The 27,262-nt window shown below is 32.0% G+C and overlaps 2 protein-coding genes and 1 non-coding gene across 3 annotated transcripts; 2 read left to right on the forward strand and 1 right to left on the reverse strand.

The window, feature by feature from the left end:
* The first annotated feature begins 12,356 nt into the window (after nucleotides 1-12,356).
* On the forward strand, nucleotides 12,357-18,910 carry LOC122589160 (probable sulfate transporter 3.4). The gene is made up of 13 exons (XM_043761409.1): nucleotides 12,357-12,777; nucleotides 15,289-15,337; nucleotides 15,461-15,668; nucleotides 16,427-16,598; nucleotides 16,683-16,748; nucleotides 16,826-16,939; nucleotides 17,016-17,132; nucleotides 17,211-17,337; nucleotides 17,447-17,733; nucleotides 17,929-18,119; nucleotides 18,206-18,291; nucleotides 18,384-18,460; nucleotides 18,573-18,910. The coding sequence occupies exons 1-13, from the start codon at nucleotides 12,409-12,411 to the stop codon at nucleotides 18,714-18,716; spliced, it is 2,007 nt and encodes a 668-aa protein (XP_043617344.1). The 5' UTR covers nucleotides 12,357-12,408; the 3' UTR covers nucleotides 18,717-18,910.
* An 870-nt stretch (nucleotides 18,911-19,780) lies between these two features.
* LOC122589161 (protein SYS1 homolog) lies at nucleotides 19,781-23,554 on the reverse strand. The gene is made up of 3 exons (XM_043761410.1): nucleotides 23,095-23,554; nucleotides 21,667-21,893; nucleotides 19,781-20,141 (listed from the first exon to the last, which is right to left on the reverse strand). The coding sequence occupies exons 1-3, from the start codon at nucleotides 23,316-23,318 to the stop codon at nucleotides 20,134-20,136; spliced, it is 459 nt and encodes a 152-aa protein (XP_043617345.1). The 5' UTR covers nucleotides 23,319-23,554; the 3' UTR covers nucleotides 19,781-20,133.
* Nucleotides 23,555-23,677: 123 nt separating this feature from the next.
* TRNAR-UCG lies at nucleotides 23,678-23,751 on the forward strand. Its single transcript has one exon. It is a non-coding gene; the product is annotated as a tRNA-Arg (tRNA).
* The last annotated feature ends 3,511 nt before the right edge of the window (nucleotides 23,752-27,262 follow it).

Raw genomic sequence — 27,262 nt, forward strand, 5'->3', positions numbered from 1 at the left:
ATAATGTTGCTGAGAAAAAATAGAATGTTTTGTAGTCGTTGACAAATAACACCGATTACTGTTACTAGCGTAATTGTCGACTCGTAAATCTAGACTCGACTCGAAAACTGATTTTTCGACTCGCGACTCGAAACGTAACTCGAATCGTAAGAGTCATGATATTTGAAAATATGATATTTTTATAATTATGTGCAAGTATTTATTATAGAAATATTGTAATGTGTTAATGTATTAAGCTAAAAATAGAAGATAGTACTATTAAAATCAAATCAAATTTAAAAGCATATAATAGAGTTATGTTTAAAAAAAGTTTAAAAATTATTTTGTGACTCGTGACTCGGACCGACTCGCACTACATAACAGAAGTCATGTTACGAGTCTGGAGTAAAGCGAGTCATCCCATCGAGTCGTTTCATTTACCCTTTGTTTTGACTCGACTCGTATGAGTCGACTCGTGACTCGTACGAGTTTGACAACTATGGTTACCAGTCATATATTCGCACAATATAACGGCAATAGTGGTAGTGGCGCAAAATAGTGGTGGTGGCGACAGGCGGTGGTGGTGACGGGTAGTTTAGTTTGTTAATTTTGATTAACTGTTGAAACTTAAAATCAATATTGAAATTTAATTTCAATGTGAAAACTCAAAAGAAAATTTGTTTTATAATATATTAAGACGGTACCCGCGTTATGCAGCGGCGACGTAGAGATGGCAGTGATGGCAATGGCGTGTGGTGGTGGTGGTGGTGGCGGAGGCGACGATTGGTGGTGGCGGCAGTGGTGGTCAATTATTGGTGATGGTGGTGGCGGTATGTATTTTTAGTTATTGAATTAACGTGGTTTTGATTAATTGTTAAAACTTACTTGTTGAAATTTGAAACTTAAAATTTAAACAATAAACCTATTTGTTTTATGATATAACGAGGCAAAGTACTCGCGCGATGCAGCAGTTTAGTATCGACGGGTGGTAACAGTGATGACGGTGGCGATTGATGGTGGTATACATTGTTGAATTTTGAAAGTTGAAAAATATATTTTACTTTATAATATAGTAAGATGTAGATGTAAACAATATAGATAAGTATGGAAATTCGTTTCAAGAAAGTATTTTGTAATCTCGATCGGGCAGTAACAAGATTTGTTTTGCGACTCTTGTTTTGAGACAAAATACGTTGTGGTTGTCGATGAAAAATAATGATGACCTGTGATTGGATTTGATCTTTGAATAATTGTTATACGGAATGAGTCATCTGACCATCTCTTCAAAATATATTAAAAATAGAATAAACATTCATAATTGATAAAATCGTATGCTCAAATAAAAATAAATGTAGTAAGTTGTTGAATATACATGTATTTAAAATATATTTTATTTAGTAAAATATCTCAGAGTTCCGCGTTAAAATTGAAAATGTAAAATAAAGTCAATCATATGTTGCATTACCTTACCAATGTAAGAATGAAAAAATCTAATAAAATTAACCTTTTGAAACTAGCACTCATAAATATATAACTAGTATATATAGTTGGGTGTATCAAAAGTCCGTAATAATTCTTATACTTTGTATGTAATTTATTTATTATTCCTAGATATATTAGTACCTAAAATACGAACATAAGATTTCAAATTATTTTAATGTACGTCGACGACACCAAAGAACTCATTGAATGTGTTAAGTTTGACCTAACAAGCTAGATTAAATAGAGTTTGATGAAAACTTGGAAAAAGTTGATCGGAAAGTAATTAAAGAAAAAAAAAAGGGTCAAAATAGACATGATTAGAAGAAGAGGGCGCGCCTGTTTAAAGCACAAAAGTTTAAAAAGAGAGAAATGGTATATTCCAGGAATAAACCCCACGCACTCAAAATCTTTCATGTTAGTTTCTTCCGAATTTCATTATGGGGTTTCACCAAGAACCCATAGATGGACTCATTTTGGCCAAAGCCCAAAAGCCTACACCATAGCCATCAAAGACCACTCAAATCCAACTTAGAAAAACAATACATTGCACATGTAGAGGTTCAAATGCCTTGTTAAGCATTAACTATAGTAATGTAGTGAAAAAAACAAAAAAGAATAACTTTTTAAATAGTTGAAAGTCAAACTATAGAAAACCTTACTGACTAATGAAATCGTTTTAGTGTTACGAGTATTAAGAATGGAGCTATCTCAAAAACCTCTTACGCGTCGTCACATCAACATTATATACCTTTGAGTAATGTTAAATCAATACTAATATTGTCTGTTCGAGTCATTAACCAATTTAATTCTTAAAAATAAAGTAAAACCAATAGTAATACTAATAGTAATTATTATGATTATGATATGGTTATATATATATCTGTCGCACCAACATTTGAGATCGCACACTTGTTTATGACTATAAAATTGTTTTTTATATATATATTTGGGTTAAGGAAAACGTAATTGTAGTTTGGAGTTGTAGCTTGTAAGCAAAGCTGTTATCTAGATCTTTTAATCTTTTAAAAGTGTTGAATTATGGTAAGAGGTATTTTTGTACTTTTAAAGATTAAAGCTTTATCGAAAAGTTAAAGCTCATGAAACGCTACTTCAAGTAGTGTTAAACGCTACTTCCGATAGCGTTTCATTTTGGAGTTTTTCCTTTCAAATAAAAGCTTAAAGCTAGTTGCATCAAAACAAAACGTTTAACTAACATTTTAAGAATTTTTAGTCTAAAATAGGAAAGGTAAGCTCTTGAAAAAATTGTATCAAACATAGTTTTGTTTAATTATACTTGCAACGAAGTTCGAACCTATTAGCTAATCTTTATCATTAAGTTTCTATAAAATATATTGTTTATTGAAAAACTCAAAGTTTATTTTTAAATTGGGACTTGCATATTATACACGATTGAAATGGCGTTGAAAAGGGATGTAGTGAGTAACGTATGACATCATAATTCAACACTACAGACAGAGGTGACCCGATTTGACTTCAACTTCATCCGTCTCCGTTACAATAATACGAACTTAATTTCCTAGCTATACATATATATTATTTCACTACTTGTTCAATTGATCAGTAGCTTTAAAATCGTTTTATTTGGACCTTTCCTTAACAACTTTTTATCTTCAGTTGATCCGACACAAAGACGCAATAATTGTTGTACCCATATGCAAATAAAGAAAAGTTGGTTTACGACTAAGACTGATAGTTGAAACCCATTTTAATTTGTGACTTGGATTTGACGTTAAAGTATTCACGACATAACATATGATGGGTTAATCGGGTCACAACATAACATATTATATGCGCTGGCCGGCTTAACTGATTAAAGATCGATTTAGTCACAATGTGGACCGAGTCTTAATGTCTTATATGGACATCAATTGAGGAGGTACGTACGTGTTGAGTTAATTTTTGTTTTAATAAAATCGATCAGTAGGAAGGGGGCTGAGTTTAGTTTGCATTTGTTAATTTCTCGTTAATTTAGTTATAAATAAATAAGTTTAGTAGTTTATTGTTTTATGTAGCCCTTTTCATTTAAATTAAATAGAAGAAGCGAGTTCAACAATTTTTTGTTTTCTGCTACCACTTACTGACTTACGTACGGAAATACATACATACCTAATACTCCGTATATATCTTGAGTGTGGTCAGTGTAATATTGGAAGGGACCAACGGACACTAATTGTTAGTTAACTTTCAGAAAATATATATAAATAAGTGTGATGTCTCTTTTAGATGGTTCATAACTTATACAAATTAACTTTACTAGTGACTGTTTATATATACCAATCAAGTGTTTAGTTATTAGTCACGAACTAAATAAGATCAAAATGTGTTATTATTTTAACGCACATATATAAATATATTTTCTTTGTCACTTATAGTTCACGTACTCGTGTAATGATATATGGATTAACTAGCTAGCTAGCTAGTGCAGGTTACAGAACTAAATATAGAACCTTTTTGACAATTGGTATAAACACTACCGCCTTTTCATGCACAAATTTTAATTGCCAATTTACAAAAGTAAATGGCACAATTGTTGCCAAACAGTGATGTCAAATATATATAGTATCCGATATATAGATATATATATATATTTTTCACTCAAAATCTAATTTTCAAGTCTCAAAAACTATCAGCCATCAATGGTGGGAACAAAATATATATCCTTTTTGACAAAACGTAATTATGGTTATGAAAACAAAACGAATATATGGTTGGATTGTAGTAGCTATGACTTATGAAAGCAACACGATCGAATGGTTGGATTGTGACTGCTATATATTACGACCACCGGTCGCCGCATCGGTCTAGCTTAGCTTGTTCCTTTATCATATATAATCGCCTCATGCATGTTGTGTCGGGACAATACGAATCATTGGTATTTTTAAGGCCTTGGAAAGCTTCCTTGACTACATATCTCAACTCCATAATTGATTCCTTCTCCACTTTTTACGATTAATTATTGTTCTATGTATAATTCTTATGCATTTTTAAGAGTTGTGATTCGTTTGAAATAAACTATACTGTACGAACGATTGCATGTAATTGTCAAGAAAATGACATAAGCTGCTGGCTAGCTCGTTATGGTACTATATTAGAAACTTTAGAGGCATGATATATATAAGACTCCGCTATAGTAACATGAGGATCGTTTTAATGGAATCAAATGGTCAAAATGGACATTTCAGTACTGATCACTCTTTCTTCTTAGGAAACCAAATAAAATATTAATCGCTCCATCCCATTTTATTTTTTCTATTTTGACTAATTAAGTTTTTTTTTCCAACTTTGACCGTAAATATATTTTTGCTTGTGTTATATATTAGTTGATAAAAGTTATATCAATGAAAATTACATTTTAAAAACTCAATCGATTCATATATGTTATATCAAGTGTTCTATAGTACAAATCAAAAGTAATTTCGGTCAAATTTGAAGAAAAAAAAAACCTTAGAAAGTCAAAATAGGACCCTTAATATGAGACGGATGGAGTATACGTTCATATTAGTTATTTGAGTAGAGATAAAACAAAATCCTCGAAATTGAAGTGTTTTCGTAGAATTGTTTGAAATAAAGAGCACGGAGAGTAAGTTTCTCAAAGAATTTTTTAATACAGTAGCATTTTCATGTTTTGTTTACTCCTTGAAAAGTAGTATGAGTAGTAGTTTATTTTATGTTGTGCTTGGGGTGATTCTCAAGATATTTGGTTGAAATATTATGGCTGGCTCAAATGGTTTCATTGACTGTATGACACCTGCCACAGGCACATCCTTGGCACATTCTCGGCTTATTAATCATACCCTACCCACTACTACTAGTACTGGACGGTTACCAATTTTTTCATTTCATTTTATTTTTTTATCGAACATCAATTTTTTATTTTATTTCCTTTAACTATTTCAATTTATAACTGGAAATAATAAGAAGATAAACATACTTCTAAAGTAAACATTCATTGATTAATAACAAACTATTACAATTTACTTGAAATTAATGTCGTGTTTAAGGTTACAAATCAAAAGTAAGTACTCGTAGAATATATTGACCTAGTTACGCAAGACACATTGCATTCAAATGTGGTGATTCGGTTAATTAAAAATATTACATCTCATTTAGTTATGGAAAATACTCTTGTATTTAACGTGTATAAAACAATTTGTACCTTCCATATTAAAAACTCATTCCTTGATTTTCATGATAAATGTATAAATAATATATGCACCTTAAACACAACCTAAGGGCTGTATTTAGCAAACCCCGTTTAGTTATGGGCTAAAAAACATAAAAATGCTAACTAAGGATCTAAAGCTTTAAAAACATTAAGTTATAAATAAAAGTTAAAGTTAAACCAAAGCTAAGCCAAAGTTAAGTATTGTAATCTGACTTGAATAAATGAGTATTTGTGTGTCATATATTGTTCATCCATCCGTTTAAGCTATATGGCAGTACAATGCATATATAATAATAATAATGTCCATATATATGAGTATCACCACTAGCTCTTTACGAATGTGAGACGTGGATTTGTTAAGTAGTATATACTAGATCGACTTGTTGAGTGTGGCATCAATATATTGTATTTGATCCCTCGCTCTCATCATTTAATTCTGAACTACTATTAAAATCAGTAACCTTTACCAAATGGCACTGAAATTTATCCAACTCATCTATTTCATTTAATTAAGTCCCAACATATTACGACTACAATTAATGAAATGACAAGCATATATTTTTGTAGTTTGTCCTAATTTCACCTTTTTCTACCTACATAACTGAAAAACTATATGTTTGATTATTTATTTGCCTGTATTTTAGATATGTTCTATTCTATAAGAAGGATTTTCCTTGGTTATATTTATATATATACTTTAATTTAAAGTTTAAACTAATATTTCGTTGTTTAAGGTTGACTATAACATATGTTCTCCATATTGTAATGCAAGAGCATAAAATCGTGATTAAAAGTATGGGGAAAAAATATAAGCATATACGAGTAATTTTTTCCCCTACTCAAATTTCAAAGTATTCATAGATTTAATTTAATTTGTTTGACTGATGTATATATCTTAAACGGTGTTGTTATGGAGGAAAAACATGGATTACAACTGATGGTGTACCCACCGTCACCCAAAATAAATCCTCACCCTAGGAAGGCTAAGAGGTCACTCAGGGTATCACATAACCCGGGTTAAAGAGGATAAACATGAAAAGATACGATCATATCACTTCCTTAAATAAGGGAGATCGTTGTCAAAGATAAGAAACGCGTATGAGACTTATTCTCCACGAAAAACTACTATAAAGGAGGGAAAACCCTAAATCATTATCAACATACTCATTACGGGAAAAACCCTAAAACACACACCAGATCTCCGGGAAAAACTCTAAGAGATCTGGACACATCTAAAACCGGCGTACAAGAGAGAAAAACTCCTACCAACAGGGAATCGCCGTCCAACCCATCAAACACTTCCAAACCCCTTAACCTAATCCACTGTACAAACAACAACGAAAAACTTTATGCTCGCAAATGGAAAACAAATTAATGCGATCTAATTGAGTTTGTAAAGAGTACTTTAAGTTGAAACAACTATTTGTTTCTCTGAAAACGCGGTTCAGAAAACAGATAATGATGCCATAGTAATTTTAATTCCACCCTATAACATTGTACAGTAAAACCTTTATAAATTAATAATGTTGGGACCGAAGTTTTTTATAAACTTATCGAATAAATTATTAATTTAAAGATGTCCATATATGACTTTCAAAATTTCCTTTTTTATTTTTCATTTTCAATTTATGTTCACACATTAAATTGAATGAACTTGTCAAGTTCATTGTTTTTAAATTAAAGATAGTTCAATGTACATCATTCTATATCTGTCACTATAAAATGTCCAAGGGTAAGTTTTAAAATCACATCAACTATGCCTTCTAAACTAAAAGGTGTAAAGAAATCAACCATGACAAATCAACAAAGAAAAATGTTATGCAAGTATAAGAGAGATCATCAAAGGTGTACTTAACAAGATTTGGTGTTGTGGGTTGACAAAACTTTCGATCAGAAAGTTAGCCAAACTACAATATCAAAAGCTTTCAAGAAATCATCGGCAACAACATTCCACAACTTTTTGTTACAATACGAGAAGACAATGTTTAACTCTTAAATGCAGTGAGAAAATTTAAAGATGAACTTAATATAGATTCCAAGTTAAAAAAAAAAAGTGACTATAGATTCATTTTTTAGACAATGTTAGAATTTTGAAATATTTAAGGATTTATTAATTTATAGTTTTATTGGGACTAATGTATTTACATTGGGGTTCCAAAAAAATTATTATCATATTATTTTATTAATTGGGGTCCAATATTATATTGGTCCCAAATTGGGACTGGACAAATTATTAGTTTTATCGAAGTTATTAATTTATCGAGTATTAAATTATAGAGGTTCTACTGTATTCCTTTATTACGTATAATGTGGGTAGCATATGAAATGTGATTAATAATGTCTTATTTTAAATATTCTAAGTTTTTATATTTAAACTTTAACTTTAAATATATTTTTTAATAACATATAAATTTTGATAAATTTGAAAATATTTTTAAAACACAAATAATTTATAATTTTTATCAAGTATTATATAGTACTTCCCATTATAACTCAGTGGTTGAACACCAACTTACATTTTAGAGGTGTTAAGTTCGAGATATGAGAAAGACATTTCAAGGAATTTCACAAATAAAGCCCTTTAGTAAAGCAGGTTTGAGTCTTACAGAGGGGACAAAATTTTATTCTAATTTATTGTCGTGCCTTCGGATGGTTTAGTTGAAGGTTTCTCTTCTTTGAGGTATTGGGGGTGAGAGAGCTATTTGGCGCGGCTCCGACTAAGACAACATATGTTAGACCTTCCGCTGCGAGTAATCTATACCTTTTAAAAAAATATTATCCGATACAAACAAAGTTATTTAAGGTCAAAGTTGAAAAATTAAATTTTTAATATTTAAAACATAACATTTTTAATAAAACGAATAGAATACTAAAAAAAACTGAGCAAACATAACATTACAATAACTTAACAGGAACAACAAAGAATATATTGAAATTGAACCCAAACTGAAACTTAAAGACATTAAGATGCATTTAGTTGATATATATATATATATCTAATAGAAAATGTGATCAAATCAAACTTTTTAATAAAAAAAAGTTCTAAAAAGATGATTAAAAAAACATTGTTTTCTACTCTTTATTTGAAATTAAAATATATACATCTTGTTATTGTTTTATATATTTTCTATTTTGAAAATTGATATTAATTGTATGAAAAATGAAAGTAGCATATTAAATTTAAATTTAAAAGAAGAGAATATGGTGTTGTTTGACACTCAAGTTTGGGTGAAAAATCATTCATATATGATTTTCTAATATATAAAAAACATAAAGCCCAATCATCTATTCTATATAAAGATTTTTTAACCAAATTGAATGTCTAAGGGACAAGGGTGTAGTCGACTTGTTTTATCGACAAAAACCATCTAAGCATCGACAATTTGGCAAAGCTATAGCACATGCATCAGCTTGTATCGGCAAGTTTAATCGGCAACTTTTGGCAAGGTATATCGGCTAGTTTTGGCTGATGGAAGTGAACGCAAGGACCTGACATGTGAACGTTGGGAGCGTGTTTTTTTTATTATTTGGTCAAAAGTGACTGCTCGGCAATAATTGGCAAAAAATGGTACTACACAACATTGGCAAGGATCAGCTAAGATTGACAAGTTTTTGCCTAATCCATGTATCAAGCTCCTAATGGTTAGTTTTTTGCTAAAACTTGTCAAATTGTCAAAACAATGGCACTAGTTCACTTTTTTTTATCCCCTTTAATTTTAAACGTGCTTTATGAAAAGAAAACCACCATTGAGTTGGTCTACTCGTCAGAAATTTGCGTTTTTCCATGACAGATTTTAATTTCACATGACCAATACATACATAACACATCCGAAAAATCCATGTTCCTCTATGAAAGTTAAAGATCAATTTATCTTAATTGGGCTCTATTAATATATGATCATTAAAAAAAAGGTATCGTTATCCTGAAAAATATTTGACTAGAAAAAAGTAAGTATGATTATCTTAACTTCACAAACCTATCTATACAAATTTTCATATTCAAATTCCCAAAAATAATATACAATCACCATATCTTACTTTTAAAATAAAACTACAAATGTCTATGTTTTTTTCTACTACGAGCATGGTACCCGCACAATGCGGCGGCGGTAGTGGGCACGGTGCTCTAGTATTGTCGGTGACGGTATTATTTCTGATGGTGGCGGTGTCAAGTCTCAAATGGTGTAGGTTGATGTAAAGGTAATAGTGAAATATTTAAAAAGATAAGAGCTTAAAGTGTTAATTATTAAAATAAATGTCAAGGACAATTTTAATTAAAGTAGAGATATAAAGCAAATTTCTCATCTCCTTTCAACTTTTTTACTTTTAATATTCAAAATCTAACATTAATAGTGAATCTATTAAATACTTAATATACCTTTAATGAAATTAATTTATAATATTTACTTCGAATAATTAAATAACTAGAATACCTTTTTATATCAATAATTTACGGTTTTTAGGGGGAGAGGAGTCATGTAGTTGGATTTTCCATCCCTCCCAAATTCCAGCAATCAAATACCTCCAACTCAATTTTCCTTTTCAACCCTCCCAATCAACCATCCCAACCATTTTCAATGAGATTCATGACCTTCTCAACTCTTCCAAATTTTATTTTTTTTCTTTTTCATTTAAATTAATCAAACACTTTATTTTTTAATAAAAACTTAAATATTTCATTAAAATTAAACTAAACATCACATAAACACAAATTAAAAAGTACATAACAACATAAACCGAAATTTAAATTCTACATGATAACGAAGAAAACTAAATCAACCTCGCAACTGATGATGGTTGCATCGCTGAATCGTCAAGGTATGATAAGTCTAAAGCCGATATATGCGCCGTGAGATCATATCGGAGTCGATGATGCACGTCCTCGTCCTGTAACTTCCGGGTTATAAACTTTTGCCACCGGTGGATCCATAATATGAATCGGTGATATTGCTCGCCCGTTGTCTTTGATGATCATGTTGTGTGGTATAGTACACGTAGCGACGACTTTTTTGATTTTCTCCTTTGTCTATAGCCGGATGAGACGGTCCAAAATCTTCCATTTTCCCTTGAGCACACCAAACGCCTGCTCAACATCCTTTCTTTGCAACCTCTTGTAGTCTTTTAAATTTCTTTTCATTTTGTTCCACTGGATGCGGATAAGCTTTAACAAACGCAACCCACCTAGGATAGATTCCATTGGTAAGGTAGTAACCATGCTTCTAATCATGTCCATTTACGCTAAATGAACTGTCAGACGCGGATCTATTACACTCGTTTTGAAACAACGGCGACTGCTGTAAAACGTTGACATCGTTGTTCGATCCAGCCTGACCGAAAAACGAATGTCAAATCCACAAGTCATAGGAAGCAACACATTCAATCATAATAGTAGGTATCTTGTGATCACCTCTCGTGTATTGCCCTTTTAAGTGTTTAGGGCACATCCTCCATTCGATGTGTGTACAATCAAGACTACCAAGCATTCCTGGAATGTGGTGTCTTTCTCCATGAACTTGTGTGATGAGAGCAACGTCATGAGATGTCGGCCTACGTAAGAACTCCTTTTGATATAAATTGATGATCGCATCACAAAAGTACTCCATGCTCTCGCGCCCCGTTCTGGCAGCCATACATAAATACTCGTCATATGCGTCTGAAAGTTCACCCGTAGACAGTTGCTTGATCGTCAATGTGCACTTTTGAAGAGCGGTGCAACTTTTTTTACCCGTGCGTCGTACCCCTCTTGAAAGTAACTGAATTTAGCTTCATTATCACCAACAATCTTCAAAAATAACCTCTTGCTCATGCGAAAACGATGACAAAAAAAGGGTTCGTCAAACTTTGAGTCTTCAACGAAGTAGTCACGCATTAGTATCGCGTAAGCTTCTTCTCGGTCTCGATCGATATACCTATGAGTGTCGGAAGAGGTGCCGGTAACTTCAAGCTCGGCGTACATTTGATTAAAAAACTGAAAAGTACTCCCCGTAGACGAATCGTCTAACTCCGGTGGTACACAAAATGAAGAAGATGAGGAAGAGGAATCCATTTTTTAGTAATGTGGTTTTTTTTTATGAAAGTGTGAAAATATGTTTTTGTTTGGTGATTTTTTTGGTTAAAAATGAAGTGTATATATAGATAAAGAGGTAGGAGAAATTATTTTATTTATTTTTATTGGTGTTCAACGGTCAAATGCATAAAAACCCACACACTTATACGCTCCCCCAACGGTCGAAATGTCCAAGCCTCGCAGGGCTTTAAGTCCGCCAGCACCCAGCCCTCCTTGATGTCGTCTTGATGGCGGCGGTGTGCAGCCAACGGCTTGGCCAACCCGCCAAGCATACCGCTGCCACTCCTCTCCCCCTTACTTTAACACCAGTCAACCGGCCATCATCACGCTAAAACTACCTCATGGAGATCGACCGCATCACATATGTATTCGTCTAGTGTTAAAAAGAAGTTGTACATTCAAATATTCAATTTTCTTTATGAAAATAAAAAGTTTTCGAGGCATTAACTATTAAAAATCCACAAATCAGACAAGTGTATGTTCCATTCTGCAGCACAACACTATAAAATTAAATATCCCTAAAATACCCTTTCGAACATCCCCATTTCGAAATTATTGACTTTCGTAATATCATATCATATCATCCCTATATAAACCCCAAACCCCCCCCGTTTCACTTACACACAAAAATACTCCCACCACCTTTTCTTACACACACACACACAACCATCTATATCTCTCTCTATATATATCCATGTTTACGAATTCGACCCGAGTTGATCATTATTCGGGTTCGGGTTCCAATCCATTACAACACACAGTCACAATTCCTGATCATCATGATCAAACTACAATAACCACCATGACGTCAGTACTAGAGATACATAATGTTTGTTTGCCGCCACAAAAAACCACCTTCCAAAAACTCCGGCACCGGTTGTCGGAAATCTTTTTTCCCGATGACCCTCTTCATGGGTTCAAGAACCAATCACGCTTCAAGAAACTTGTTCTTACTTTACAGTTTTTCTTTCCGATTTTCGAATGGGCTCCGAATTATAATCTTGCCTTGTTTCGATCCGACGTCGTTTCTGGTCTCACCATTGCCAGTCTTGCTATCCCTCAGGTACGTTATAGAAATTCATTATATATATTGTTTTAAATAATATAGTATATTGTCGACACGTAAGAATAATAAATTTGTCATTAAAACAAATTAATATACATATATATACTGTACATTTTTATTTGTTACAATTGCTAAAATCACAAATAATATTATTTACATTATTAATTAATACTGAATTTTACGGTGATTGTAATAAATGATTTGGAAGTAGTGGGGGGGTTTTCGGTGTAACGTTTTGTATGGTTTTCTTGCATGAATTAGTTGCGTGTATTCAATTTATATTTTTTTAATTTTTATGTTGAGGTATTATGCATTGAGGGTTGTACCTTGTGCTTAAATATTTGTAAGTTAAAACAACGAATTGAAGTTATGGTTGTTATGATATTGAGGAACGTACATAATTGGTGATGATCATTAAACTTATCCTTAATTAGTTGGAAAATAGAATTGTATCCGTGTGTAATAATGTATATTGTTTCGCAAAATTAAGTTGACGGCAAACTTAGTATATGCAGCAAGAGAGTGGCAATGGTCAAAAACCGGTATTTAATTGTTTAGCATATCTTTAAACATATGTTTTAGGCGTAATGGCGTATTAATTATTTTCCATAAAATATTTGTACTAAAATTTATTTAAGTCAGAATTTAAATGTCTTAATAGTATATAGTAGAAAACAAGTCTAAACGTACGTGTTGTTCAGTTAGGAATAAATAATATGCAAAAATATTAATTTGTAACTTGAGAACCAGAAAAGCAATACAAGTTATTAATTTCGTCGGTCTACATGATTTATCTCATTATCGATCTGATCACATGCCTTGTCATTTAGGTAAATCATTTTAGAAAGTTAATAAAAGCTTGTTCGTTGAAATTTAGTAATTACTGATTTGAATTAATGAAAATCTTTTGAAATAAATAGACACCATCCAAAATTTAAAAAGGGGTCATGCACTTTCTTTTTATTTGGAGGTGCTAATTAATGAAATGGATGTTATTAGTGACTGAATCTTCAACCTAAGTTGGACGAATATTATTTGTTATCCTTTAGAATAAATTCTTTCACTAATCAATTCCAAGAGATAATAATTCTCTTCTCTCTCTCTTTTTTTTTTTTCCCTGTTATTTCCTAATCAAGGTCTCTTCTTCATAAATAAGCAAGAAATTTGGTTTACCCAATTGTTATCATCATTCATATAAATAAAACAAGATTGTCTTTTTAAGTTATTTTTAGAAAAATTGTGATGTGTCAAGCTTGAATTATTTCCTACCAATATTTATGAGAATACATGATGTCATATATATTTTCTTTTAAGACTTATCTTGCCAAAAATTTCTTAGTTTAATTTGCATACTTGTATTTTTTTATTTTTTTAAGTAGTCTTTATATTTGTTTGTGCTGTGTTTTTTTTTATTATTATTGAAAACTTCTCCGAATTGACAAAAAAAATTATGAGCATGTTTGGTCAAAGTATATCTTGTCTTTACCACAAGCCATTTTCTGGTTATATTTTTTAACTTTTGCACAAATTCGTGGGTTCATCAACAATAACTAGAACATTTGTGTTTTTTTTTTCCAGTCTAAACCATTTTAGTGCAACTCTTGGTTAATAACTTTATACATTTTTACTAATTAAATTATAAATTTATCAACAAAACAAATAACATATTACTTATTTTTTGGTAAAAGTTTTATAAAATAACCCGGATTGAATCCGGATTGATTAACTAGTTCGATTACAAATAAAATTTCTCCAATTTTAGTAATTCTAAATCATCAACTATTAAGTAAAGACAAAAACCAATCATGCAAAAATAATTAAATGAAGAAATTTAATAAAGTACAGATGTTGAATTTTTATTTTATTTTTGCTGGGAAGGATAGTTAAGGAGAAAATGTTAGATATAATTATTTTAACAACTAAACATTACATTAAAATCTATTTCCGTAGGCCTACTCTTCAAATTATAAGCCCAAAAAGCCCGTGTTGGCTTTTTTTCAAGAAAGGTATTTGCTAATACAGCCCTAAGGTGCATAAAGTGTTTATATATTTACTATGAATATTAGGGGTGAACTTTTAATATAGAAGATACAATTTTATACACTTTAAATATAGCCCTTAGGGCTGTATTTAGCATTTCCCAAAAATTTAAAGTAATAATATATCACCATAATAATCAACCTAAAATAGTTATTACATGACAAGTGTGATCTATTTATTCTCTCTCTCAATCTATTCTTTTGATTATGCTAAGTGTCATGCTTTATATTTTAACTTGAAGCAGCATTTACAGAGTAATTTTTAATCGGTGGCTTCTTTTTAAGAAAATGGATAAATAATGTTTTTTTTTTTGGGTATAATTCTTCGTTTATGGTTTCATAGGAATCGGTGATAGTTTCTGTTGGAACTTATATTTATGGGTATCATAACTTCATGTGTGGATATAAATACGGTATTTATAACGTGTTTCTAAATATAGTTGACTTTATTTTTATTTAATTTTTGCAGGGAATTAGCTATGCAAAACTAGCAAACTTGCCTCCAATAATCGGTCTATGTGAGTTACTTTTTATCTTCACAATTCTCTAATCTATACATTACATATATTTTAGTGACTTCAAATTTATCAGTTATTAGTATGACTCTTAAAGTGACCCATTTATTTTAAAACTTTGACCAGACTCAAGCTTTGTGCCACCATTGATCTACTCGGTGCTCGGTAGTTCAAAACATTTAGCCGTCGGACCAGTGTCGATAGCCTCATTGGTTATGGGAACAATGCTAAACGAAGCGGTTCCATACAACCAAGATCCGATACTCTACCTTAAGTTGGCTTTTACTGCAACTTTCTTCGCGGGCGTATTTCAAGCAACTTTAGGACTTCTAAGGTAACAACTTAACGACACATCAAATTATTCTTGATTATCTACGAAATTATCACGTGATTTATCAATTCAAATCTTTCAAAAGAATTTAGTAAGCTTTTACACTAGCTTTTTTAAGTTGCATTTTTGCAAGTATAAGTCAATTCATAATGTTATTTGCTACATAGTGTAAGTGCAACATTTAATCGTGCGATATTTAATTGTGCGATATATAATTCTCACTATAAATTATAAAAGGTCATAAATGGCCATTCCATAACAAAAATAAAAAGGTAATGAGTATATAGTAGTGGGCACAAAACTTTAAAAGGGAATATCCTTTGAGAACTAATAAATGTGGCACCTGTTTTACATAAAAGTGCTGTTTATAAAATGTTATTTTGTTGTGCTTTGTTGACTTTAAGTTTGCGATACACATTTTATTTTCATTGTTAGTGGAAAATCATTTAAACAGTAAAACATTCCATTCATAAGTTTACAATCCTTGCATTATTTTATTTTTTTTGAACATTACAATCCTTGCATTTTTTTTTTTTTTAACATTACAATCCTTGCATTATATAATTCTCATGAATCATGATGTTGAGAAGATGTTTTTCTTGAGATGTGAATTACTCACTAATAATAGTAGAGTCTAACATATATAACCAGATCCGCGTTAAAGAATTTTAAGCGAATAAATTAATAATCAATATATAAATGTGAACAAAATGTTGGCTGGAATCGCTATAGTAAGTTTTATATATGTGCTCGATCGACAGGTTAGGATTCGTAATAGATTTCTTATCAAAAGCGACCCTTGTTGGGTTCATGGCCGGGGCAGCTGTTATTGTTTCTTTACAACAATTGAAAGGACTACTTGGGATTGTCCATTTTACCACCAAAATGCAGATCATTCCTGTATTATCGTCTACTATTCAGCACAGAAATGAGGTATGCAACTTAACAAAGTGTTAGGTCGATGTATATATAGAAGTTTGACATTTGTTGTTGATAAAATGTTTTGTATTTCTGCAGTGGTCTTGGCAAACAATCGTTATGGGCTTTTGCTTTTTGGCATTTCTACTGATAACAAGACATGTTGTAAGTGTATCAGCCTACAGAGTAATTTACAAGTTTTAACTTACTAGTTTGCTAATGCATGTAAATGAATATTGCAGGGCATGCGAAAACCGAAGTTCTTCTGGGTATCAGCAGCAGCTCCATTGGCATCCGTCATCCTGTCAACCCTTTTGGTCACGCTTTTCAAATCAAAACTTCATGGCATTGCAACTGTAAGGATCATTGCTTTAATGTATAGAGACTTGGACTTTCTTCACATTCTATTATTTAAACTTATATTTCCAACAGATTGGTCACTTGGAAAAAGGTTTGAATCCACCATCATCAAACATGCTCTATTTTCATGGGAAATTTCTAGGGGTTGCTATTAAGACTGGCATCATTACTGGAATACTATCTCTCACGGTAAGCTTCCAAACAATGTTGCCTTGTAGTGTACATTCCCACAACATACTCGAAACTGATTAAATGGATAACTCGCAGGAAGGGATAGCAGTAGGAAGAACATTTGCAGCATTGAATGATTACCAAGTTGATGGCAACAAAGAAATGATAGCTGTCGGGCTCATGAACATGGCTGGTTCTTGCTCCTCTTGCTATGTCACCACAGGTAAACAGTTTTTTGATCAGATTCTTTCATCTCATGTTTAAGTTTGTATTGTGTCACTTCTATCTTCAGCAATCTATCATATTTTATTATTAAACATTGAGTTTTGCAGGCTCATTTTCTCGATCTGCTGTAAATGCCAATGCTGGGGCAAAAACAGTGGTGTCAAACATCATAATGGCGTCAACGGTGCTTATAACACTTCTGTTCTTGATGCCACTTTTTCACTATACCCCAAACCTCATTTTGGCCGCAATTATTATAACGGCGGTGATTGGGCTCATTGACTACCAAAGCACAATACGACTTTGGAAAGTGGACAAACTAGATTTTGTGGCCTGCTTATCTTCGTTCTTTGGCGTTCTCATGATATCGGTCCCTATCGGTCTAGCAATTGCGGTAATCTTTCACACAGAACTTTTTTACTAAGCACACAAACTGCAAGAAAAGATTTAATGTGCTATCCCTTTGACAATTTGTAAAAAAATGTATGTGCCAAAAAGAATCAAATATTGCATTTTCTTGCAGTTTGGCTCTTATGTGTTGTGCGGTCATATATATATTGATAAGTCTAACACTGTCCATTTCCAATAGGTTGGGGTTTCCATTTTCAAGATTCTGTTGCACGTCACAAGACCGAACACGGGTGTTTTGGGAAACATTCCGGGTACCCAGATCTACCAAAATGTAAATCGATACAGACAAGCAAGAAGGGTTCTTTGTTTTGTAATACTTGGCATCGAAGCCCCTATCTACTTTGCAAATTCTACATATCTACAAGAAAGGTACATTGTGAAAGGCTGTTCATGCAAGAAGGGTACAACCTCTAAATGCATTTCAAGTTATTAAAAGTTGTTTTCTACCATTGCAGGATATTGAGATGGATAAGAGAAGAGGAAGAGTGGTTAGCCGCGAACAATGGCAGTACTTTGAGATGTGTAATTATCGACATGACTGGTAAGTTATGCATATATAAATAGAGCTCCCGGCAACCTCTTTAATTAATAAAACTTTTTCTTACGATTTCTATTTTTGTTCAAATTTTGCAGCTGTGACCGGCATTGACACAAGTGGTCTTGCAATGGTGAAAGAGCTAAAAAAGATGCTAGAGAAGCGTTCGCTTCAGGTAGCCTTAAAAACTTATAAAATCCTATTGTCGTTTAAGTTGTTTAGGAAAACTGTATACAAAGACTTTTAAAGATTCTCAATGACATATATTGTTCCATTTTGAAATGCAGTTAGTGTTGGCAAATCCTGGAGGGAATGTGATGGAAAAGCTACATCAGTCAAACATATTGGAGTTATTTGGGTTGGAAGGCATGTACCTGACCGTTGATGAAGCCGTGGCGGACATATCATCATCTTGGAAAGCTCAGAAATGATCAAGAGAAGTAGAAGGGGGTATTAGTAGCAGCCGCAGGCAGTTTCTTTTATTTTAGTTTGCAGTGTAGGAAGAGAGGGGTCAGTCAAGTTGGTGTAAACCCAGAGAGTAACTGCTTAATGCTCAAGTGCGCTATATAAAAGCCACAAGCTATAAGCTTTTTTTATATCAATGAAAAATTATCTCTTCGGTAGACATAGCAAGTTCAACCAATCAACTGATGCGTGGACCGATTCCAGCATATCTCAGATAGCCCTAAATGGATGGGGTTTTCCTGTTTGGGGTATTAGGATCGTGTGAATCTTTCTAATGTACGATGCCTAACCATATCCCAAGACCTTTCACGAACCCTAGCCTAGCCAAAAAGATGTTACCTTGTAAAATTTGAACTAGAGAGTAGAGACCTTATAAAAGATGTCACCTTGGAAATGGTTATTAAAAAAAATTGAAGGAAAAAAAAATGACTACGATCAATCTAATCCTAGAACCTCTTACTTAGTAGATGCATTCCATTAAGCTTCAAGGACGCTTTTATTCTTTGAAAACCCTCTAAACTCTTAAATTAGATCTAACAAAAAGTGTCCCAATTCATAACGCCATCCTAAGTCGGCCGATTAATCTGTACCAAAATGACCACATTGACCAGAAACCCACCAAATTTGCCTCCTTTCAAAAAACATATAACATCCATCATATGTACCATGTGGACAAGAGATCGTTGGCACAGCTTGCCGGCTCGATTGAACATGTTCTCATTCAGATTCAAAGCATCACAACGTGCTCCCTGTGCTATGAATCGATAGAAGATTCCTAAGGATTGAGCTCTTTGTCTGGATAGATTTAATTATAAGGTTACAATGGTTCATAGTTTGGTCTAGCATAGTTCATTTTGGACGGTCAGGTGTAGTCGTTTTATATGATGTTATACGCATGTTTTGTCATGTGTATACACTTAGCCAAATAGGCCATAATTTGGTAAAACATCCATGGACTTTTAATGATTTATCCGTTGTGATATACAAATTCCCAAGCATAATTTTGCCCCTTTATCAGGAAAAAGGTAAGTACGAACAAAATTTAAAACTTATAAATCATGTTCTGCACACCAGATACGAAAACAACAAACTGAAAACAAACCTCCAAAACTCAATGTTAATTGGCACAATCAGAACATTGATAATTTTTAAGGTTTGTCTCTATACCAGAACTTGAAATGTTGGTAAGAGTGTGCAGCATGCAAAAGACACCCACCAAATTCAAATTCCCTAAGTTGCCTTCATTAGTCAACACCACAAACTGATACACATCATAATGTTTGAAACAAAAAAGCTGTGCATTCAATCCCAGACCACATTAAAGGCAATAATATGCTGTTAATATATCCTGGTTCAGTGCTTTTCTGAGTTTGCTTCTGTCTGTCAAACACCTGCATGAAAACACCCTCAATACTAATTATGCAGGTTGTATGTAACTGACTTATAAATTTATAACATAAAAGAAGAAGATATTTTACTCCTATAAAACACCACAAGCTTTAACTCATTTACTTATAAATTAGTTATAAATTGCAAGACAGGCCATGTTTTATAACTGAAGATCAAATGGGTACAAAAAAATAGTTCAGCAAAGAAGAAAACGGGTAAAATAGAGCAAACAGGTGAAAGTGGCCCAGTGTGTAGTTCTAGTGAGTACAACCTTCTAAATAAGTTTATTCAAAAAATTACTGTAGATTATCATAGTAATAATAATATAATATATACTATTTTGTTATATTAAATCTAGGGACAGGACAAAAAGTGGTTCAGGTCAACGAACAATTCAAGATGTACCAAAAATCATCCACTTAAATAGGTTACCCATCCGCCCCATCCATTTTGCCACCTTTGTTAAATAGCAAGGGCCAAAGAATATAGCCAAAAGTAGAAAGCAGTCGGTAAACATTGATTAATTGCACAACTCTAATGAGGATTTATTCTTAAAGTAATACAATTACCTTTGCATCTTCCTTTACATGATTATGCTTATGGAATGAGTTTGAAATATCTAGTGTTCAAATGACAAATGATGACTCTCTATATGAATAATTTGGTTTTATGGGCCCAAACTAGCTTTGTTTAAACCCCATAAGCAATCACGTGTTGCACCAGTATAACAACAGCGTAATGTCCATTACATATTTATAACTTTCCACCTTAGCTTTGTTATTTAGAAAATAGATGCACATGAAACCCAAAACAACATGATCTAATTTATGTTCATGACAGCAATTCAATTCCTAATGATAAGACTATCATATTCATATTTCCAGAATAACTATTAACTTTATCAGGTTTACCTTCTTTTTGCATACTTTATAGTTATGTCTCCTATATCATATTGTTTGATCCACAAGGATATTCTCCTTAGTCGTATTGTTTTGGGATATTCTAAAGACCGGAGTAAAATCACCACTAATATTGATTATTTCCCGTTACCTTAGAAAACTTGGAACATCTGACAACAACACAAATTAGTAAATAGTTGATCTCATAAAATGTCAAAACACACTTGTAAACCATCTGTTAATTCTGAAGAAAAGTAAATTCTGTTGACTACAATGATAACTTTGGTCAAGAAGATGCAATAACAATGGAGGAAATAACCAATTGAACTTGTAATATATTCCACCAGATGGAAATTTCCAACCTTTAAAGGACTTTCGGTTAGAAAAACACTACAATTTCTAGTTTTTATCCCGAAGAAATGGAAAATGAGTGCAGGTTAAAACAATGCAAGAGATATAAAAAGTTCATTCTGACTCAGCAATGCAGCAACACATCCAATAAAAAAGAAGTTGATAAAAAAAAACATATCGAATAGCACAACTCACCAAAACTGAATTTTGAAAATTCAGATGGAGAGGCCTCTTATCAGTTTTCAGTTCTATGTGCAGATTAAGAAAGTTCACTTACTAGATCGAAGTCTTGAAATGGGAATTTCTCGCAATTCACGTTGTATACACAAATATTCTCCTAACAAAGCCATTACTGCTAATCCAGTACCGTTGACAACCCACCATGTTATTGATGAAGGCCAACCTCCATATAAGATGCATATGAATAGATGGATGATGTAAAGGGTGGCTGCAAAATCTAGGCACTTCTTTGCTCTCTCAATCAAATAAAGCAAAATACCAGCTCTGTTTAACATTAGAAACAAATAAAGGTTAAACTCCTTTCCCAGAGTTCATTATTTCTCGTTAGGATTTTGTGTAGATAATGACATGATTTCAGTTTTCGTAGGCAATATACTTGTAACACTCATAGAAAAAAACTTTATAGAACAGGGCAATCACTTTTTAACACACCCATGGCTACTTGCAGAGCTTCTAAAATAGCAACATCAGGTTGTTGTAAATTCATCTTTTATATGATAGTTGGAATAAAAACAAATAGTCATCTATACACATCTAGCAAGTCCGGCTGGGAAACATCAAACACGTAAATCCACTGGAAGAAATATTACTGTATATTTATAAAAAGGAGAACCAAAAATACATATTGCCAATTGACTAGTAAAACAAATTTAGACAAAATCTGAAAGTCACACATGTGTATCATATCATCAAATCTCTTTTATTCTTCTACCTACTAGTACCGGAAAAGGGAACAGCACCAAAATAACTAGCTAAGTAAGACAACAGTTTATTAACCTAGTGTCCTATAAGAACAATCGAAAACCAAAGGCCCATTGAAAAAACAATGAAGATTGAGACACCAAAGACACAAAGATATATAACTTCAGTTAAGACATAATATAGTGACACTTACCACAACAGCATAACATCCATTTGCCGGACTAAATACATAATAATGGGAGAAAATGCAAACCAATTAGGAGTTTAGAAAACCAAACGTTAATACCAAGATATGAATAGACTCAGTCATCGACCAAATATATCAACTCACAAAATAAACTAGAGAACCATGCACAAGAACATATTAGCGTGCGTGCACATGCACCTAAAGACATACTCTAACCAATCTCCAAGGTGGCCTGGTGGTTAAGGCGTCCCAGAAGAGACCCAGTTTCGAACTTCAATGATTAAACATCTAATTAGCTAGGGAAAAAATCTAAAAACAGTCACGATAATACCACGTACGACAATTGCATCCACGCCTACCAAGATAGCTAGGGATACATCTCCGTTTACCCGTCTGCCTAAAGACATACTCTACTGTACAAAATGGTACTGATTTATAAGTTTACAGGACTAATGATGATTCTCATATGATTTCATCAAACAAATGCATAAATAAATAAATTAATGAAACTAAAAGAAAACACATTGCATTCATCTACATTGCACAATATAATTAGTAAAAAGGAAATTTGCTCACCCTGCAACAGAGCTGAGGATAAATGAAGCGATAACACACCAACCGGTGACAGTCGAAAGCGTAACAGTAGCAAAATCAAAGAAATAAACAAGGGACAACTTAGAAACCCTAGTTCCGACAAAAACACCCATGAATACACCAAGTGTAATATAATATAAACATTGTATACATACTATTTGTGCTACTATTAGCCATGGATCCCATACTACTGTTCCATAGAACATCACTGCTTTTACAGAATATTTCTACAATTCAATTATATAACATTCGGAAGAAAAAAAAAATTCAAACTTTTTTATTTATTTAGTTTCAAATTAATAAAATTGAGTACGATTTTTATAGAGTTAATTCATGGAAATTGAAATTGGGAGATTAGGGTTTATAAGAAAATAAATTTGGGGACGGAATAAAGTGAAAATAAGGGCGAGATCTGAGAGATGGAGAATTGAAATTTGAAAAAGAAGGAAGGTGATTTTGATTTTAATGAAATTTTTTATTACAGAGGAGATATCGGGATATTTGGTTTCCATGTGAGTAATTGAAGATTTCGCTATTAAGTTATATAGCTTATTCGTAACATAAAGACCGCATAGCGCAGTGGATTAGCGCGTTTGACTTCGGATCAAAAGGTCGTGGGTTCGACTCCCACTGTGGTCGATGTTTTTCTCTTCTTAGACCGTCCCATCGCATGAAATATTTTCGTTTGGTCAGATAATTTATTATTAAAATAAGGCCACTTTAAGAGGTTTAGATCTGAATTTGAATACCACTTTTAAGAATTAGTTTGTTTTTTTTAAACATCTAAATACTTACAAATATTTATTTTGTTATTTTATACGTTTATAAATTGATAACGTCTAGATTTTTCATTCACTAATTTATTTTATATTATAAAAAAAATAGCATTTTACTTTTTATATCAATAATTTATACAACTCGACACCGTCTCCACCTCTAACAGTCTCCCCCACCATCACACCATCATCGCAACGACCACCGCTGCATTGCGCAGTAACTACGCTAGTAATACTAAAAAAAAATCGTTACTACAATAATGTAATATATACACACAAAAAAACATGACATCTAAATTATATCCTAATTATCCATAAAGTACTATTTATTTATTATTATATAATAAAGTCCACCACAATCCATCGGATCTTCTTTTTCACATCTACAAACACACTTACCCACCCACAGGTTACAATGATCGAAAAATCAATAATCCAACACATAAATCATAATCAACCCAACACAAAAATCATAATCAACCCAAAATTTATTTCTCTTTCTCACAGTTGTAAATTTGATTTTTACTCCTATTAATAGCGTTTCTCCGGCAACGATGGTACAGTTGCTCCGGCGTAGGTGGTACGGTTGTCTGCGGCAACAGCGGTGTCGTGGGTGCTTGTCTATGTCATTGCAGCACAGCAATGGTCTCAATCTATTCTCAGTTGGTGTTGTTTACTAACAATCGGATGTCAAAAAGAGGTGAGTTTTTATCTTAACGAGTTTGATGTTCTTCATATGTTAGTGCCTCTGGATCTGAGTGAAAAACAAACGACTCCAAATCAAAAAAACTCTGACCGAATCCGAGCTCAGATGTTATCAAGAGTTTTTTAACAAAAACAAACGAGCCCTAACAATAAACTCATTTCTGTGTATCCAACCACCAAACAATGTTTGGTGATTAAATATATTATGTGGAATGCTAGAAGACAAATGTATATTTGCTTTGTTTTATTCTAATTTATAATTAATTAATCAATTCTCTTATGTTTGGTTTGGTTTTGTTTTTCTTTATTTTCAAAATAACAAAAGTAGATCCAAATAATTATTAGTTTTAAGATCGTAAAATGAGTATCCATTTTTTAAAATATATTGATGAATGTTAAATATTTGTTGACAAATAACTTATTTTTTTATAGTAAAATGAGTATCTATTTTTTAAAATTAATTTTATAGTAAAATTGTTATTTGTAAAACATTTTTATTTATTAAAATGATAGTTTGGTTGGTTGTTGATGGGAATAAAAAAATTAGTTTTAGTTAGGTTGAGTAAATATAAGAGAGAAAAATTATTGTTTTGATCAATAGTATTGTTGAGTTGGGTTATGAATGAGGATAGCCTTACAAGCAATATGCTATCTCAGGTTCTCTTGGTGAAATATTAATTTTACGCTGAAAAAATCGGGCATCTAAAACCGTATAATTGTGGTTTGAAGTCTTGCACAAATTTTTTAAATTTCGAAAAAGTTACGAGTATTTCAATAATTTCTTTATCTCCATTTATTTCAAGAGGGCCCCACATCTCTAAGAATTACTCGTATTTTAATAAAATGAAGCAAAATATTAGAAAAGCAAAAATAAAATGTATTTTTAAGTTTTAGATAATGAAAAATGAATGAAAGGAGAACATAAGATGAATTTAGTCTTTGAATAGATTATGTATTTAGCATGTAAAACATAATAGATTTCTTATTCTTATATTTTTCAAGTGTCTTGTTTATGACAACCCTTACTATCTATAATTTGGGTGCATTAAATTTGTATTTTGTCATACGAAAATTCAGGAAAAGCAAGGGTGGGGGTGGGGGGTAATATATATGAGCAATTCTATGGATACTAACAAATTACCAACAAAAGTTGTACTAACTCATGTGTCACCATTAGAATACGGGAAGAGAAACATGAAAGAGAAAAAATTTTATTTTGATTGGTCCAACCCACTTGACAAGTCAGTTTGTAAACTTGTATTTGTAATTTGTTTATAGCTTTAGCATTTCTCAATATATAAAGTACTAGTATCTATGCGTATAATAACTTATCAATAACAATCTTTAAGGCTATAATCTTCGTTTTTTTTTAACATCTTTAGTTAACTACACAAATGATCAGTGTGGTTTATGTATATATATATATATATATATATTGAACGACAGAGATTGTGGTTTATATATATATACTTTATCTAGATAATTCTTATTCAAATAATCAACAACATAAACTTTTTAGAGCTTATGTAACAAACAAGCGCTTATAGTTAGTGTCAAGCCCTTGACAAAATAGCACTTGGATTATAAAAGAATTGTAAAATAAAAGTTTCAACGTCAATTTAAACATTTGGCTAGATAAAGTATAAATAAATGAGAATATTAAAAATAAAGTATAAAGATATTATATAATACGGAATTTTAAGTAGAAAAATATATTATTTAACTTAAATCATTCTTATTTGCTTTGATTTATTTTCTTGTCACCTTCTTTTGATGTTACAAGGAGATCCGAAACTAACTTTTATTTTGGTTGTTGTTTTTGTTTCCAAGTGTCAAAAGAGACGTTCATCATGATCTCTTGAAAAGTGTTCATAAATCATAGATATAACCAAATCATGACACTATTAGTAACTGACTATTCTCTTTGTCACTCATTGTTGTTCACAATTAATTAAACACAATTTATTACATACAAACAATGAAACAAGTGAAAAAGATAAATGTTAGCTACTAACTACTACGAGTAACTCGTTGTAAAAAAAACAAGTGAAAAAAATACTTAACCGAACCATACAACTAATTTCTACAAGATCGACAACGTACATGACACTTTATTTATAAAACACATAAATCCAGAAACCCATTGTCGAAACTCATGAATACAACTGAGTCACAAGGGAAAAATGTCATAGTCACACTTTGATGTCTTTTTTGACTTGATTCCCTTGATTTCTTTTATTGTCTTTTTTTCCCTTGATGTCATGTTCCCTGTTACAAAAATCATCATCATTTATATTGAAAAGTAAAATTACAAATGAAAAAAATACAATATAATACATAAAAACACAAACCCGTATCAACATTGTAAAGAGAACTACCATTTTGTGATTATTGTATTTCTTTTTGTTTATTTTGTAGTATATACTTTATATTATTTAGCTATGTGATTGATTTGAAAATATACAACATTTCTTACATGTGCATGGAGATGTGACTCAATTGCTTGTAATTATTCCTACAAATGTAACAATGCTTGATGACTTCATCCGAAAAGTAACCATTGTTGGAAGATTCTCCATGATAACCACGACAATAGTTGCCATGGTTAACCGTCGTCATAGAGACCATGGATCTAGGCATAGGATGAGAATTAACCATGATGTCACCAT

Source organism: Erigeron canadensis, chromosome 2 (assembly GCF_010389155.1).
Source record: "Erigeron canadensis isolate Cc75 chromosome 2, C_canadensis_v1, whole genome shotgun sequence".
NCBI lineage: Eukaryota > Viridiplantae > Streptophyta > Magnoliopsida > Asterales > Asteraceae > Erigeron > Erigeron canadensis.